Here is a 2,102-nt window from a genome sequence, read left to right as displayed (position 1 = left end):
TTGAATGTTCAAAGAACTTTGTGCCTCTTTTATAACATTTACCTTATTTCCCCTTTAGTTCAATGATTGTTACACTTATCTTAAGCTTTTCCCTGTTACTACTTTGAAAAGCAATAATTACGTCTAACTCATCTTTACACATCTCCCCTCTCCTATCTGTACTTAACACAATGCACACTTACATATTTATTATATCACTAAATGTTTACTAATTGTAGTAGAATTCATCACTCACCACACTGGATGAGGAATGGGATGGTCATGGCTTGTCTTCTTTGATACCGAACCAAGTCTAAAGATTTCTCCACATCCTTACTATTTTGGCATCTAAATTCATTCCAAAATAATGATAGATTTCTATTACCTTACAAAAAAGAACACAAATAAAAATAATGACATAAAATTAGATCAATAAAATCAAGATGATTAACAAAATTTGAATATAAATACATGTGTAAAATGTATCTCAAATACAGAAATATGATTTTATCACTGAGTAGTGAGATTTTTGAAATTTATTTTCTGCTTTATATGTTTTTGTATTTTCCAAATTATATACAAGCATGGCTTGTCTTATTGTCTTCACCTTATGGCACTTCACAGACAGGCATTTTTTTTTTTACAAATTGAAAGTTTGTGGCAGTCCTTCAATGAGCAAGGCTAATTTTATTTTTAAGGTGCCAATTTTTCCTACAGCATGTGCTCATTTCATTCCTCTGTGTCATATTTTGGTAATCCTCACAGTATTTCAATTTTTTTTCATAATACTTTCATAGGAATTGTTTTCATATTTGTAAAAAGTATGAAGCACCAAGCCCTCCTTCCACAACCTTCTCTAGTCCTCAGCTGAGTTTGATAATTCATTTTAATGGCCACACAGAACTCAGATTCTGTACTTAAGAGTTATAGGGTTTAATAGGGAAGTTAACAGGTTACAATTTGGGGGCCAAAATGCTCAGGGCACAGTTATTCCAGTCAGCTGCTGATAAATGTCCACTGGACACACCATTTCATCCGAAACTTTAGCCGGAAGACATTCAACTCTAGATCTACCACTTAAGAGTCTGGGGGCACCCCATTCTACAAATAAACCTCCTGTCAAAACATCACTCAGTTTTACTTGCTGTCAGCTAGGAAGTTCACTGCTCTGTCTTGCGCACTGGTTCTTGGTTCTGTTACTGCTGCTCCTTTGCCACTCCTTTGGTGGCACAACTTTCTGTTCCTAGATCAAGAAGATTCAATGCACAGGAATCTTGGGGTCCAACAATCCCCTCCTGGCTCTTCTTCTTTGTTAGTAGTGAGATCCCCTCTCCTGCTTCTGAGATGGCTTATCTAAAACCCATGTTACAGTGGCAAGTTTTCACAATTACAATAAACACTGTTTACAACCACAGTATTTTCTCCACCTTCTCTTACTCAGACCCATCAGAAAAAAAGAGTCACTTTGTGGGCATTATAAAGACTAAGACTAAAAGAGACATTAAACAATTCACTACACCACACTATTGCACACTTTAAAGTATATATGTTTAATTATAGTTTCATGTTTATAGTGTAATGTAAACATAACTTAAATATGTACTAGGAAAAAAATTCATATCACTAGATTTTTTGTAATATTTACTCTATTATGCTGGTCTGGAAATAACCTGAAATATCTCCAATATAATAATTATGGGAAATATTTTTAGAATAATTAAAACATTATCAGTTACTTAATAAAAAATACACTTTGTATTGTTGCAATAAAACATGCTGACATTTAAAAAACACCCTCCCTAAACATTCCTATGAGGAACTGTACTGCTTAAATATAAAAGACATCATTAAAATTATTCATACATATGATTTTGCAAAAAAAAAAAAAAAAGTGTTTATTTTTACCTTTATTTTTAATGTCTGGTTTCCTTCTTCCAGTTCTTATTTTTTATGCCATACACAGCTCTAGAGTTTGTATTTCCTTTAAAGCCTATAAATAGCACTTATCATGGAGAGCCACTAGAAAGTGTATTTCTTACCCTTTGATCTAGCAAACTGGTAATTTTCCCTACAGATACATGGTCATGTACCAAGGGGCTTCAAAAAGTTTGTGGGAAATTCCA

At 33.3% G+C, this 2,102-nt stretch overlaps 1 protein-coding gene across 1 annotated transcript in view; it reads right to left on the bottom strand.

Annotated features, from left to right (window-relative positions):
* Positions 1–2,102, bottom strand: part of MORC1 (MORC family CW-type zinc finger 1) — a 292,206-nt gene that overhangs the window by 125,567 nt on the left and 164,537 nt on the right. The window contains exon 15 of the mRNA XM_006873316.1: positions 236–364. Within this exon, the coding sequence (XP_006873378.1) occupies positions 236–364 (129 nt within the window). The remainder of the gene's footprint in view (positions 1–235; positions 365–2,102) is intronic.

The sequence above is a fragment of the Chrysochloris asiatica genome, unplaced genomic scaffold (genome assembly GCF_000296735.1).
Source record: "Chrysochloris asiatica unplaced genomic scaffold, ChrAsi1.0 scaffold00236, whole genome shotgun sequence".
Classification (NCBI taxonomy): domain Eukaryota; kingdom Metazoa; phylum Chordata; class Mammalia; order Afrosoricida; family Chrysochloridae; genus Chrysochloris; species Chrysochloris asiatica.
This window is presented reverse-complemented; position numbering and strand designations above follow the sequence as displayed.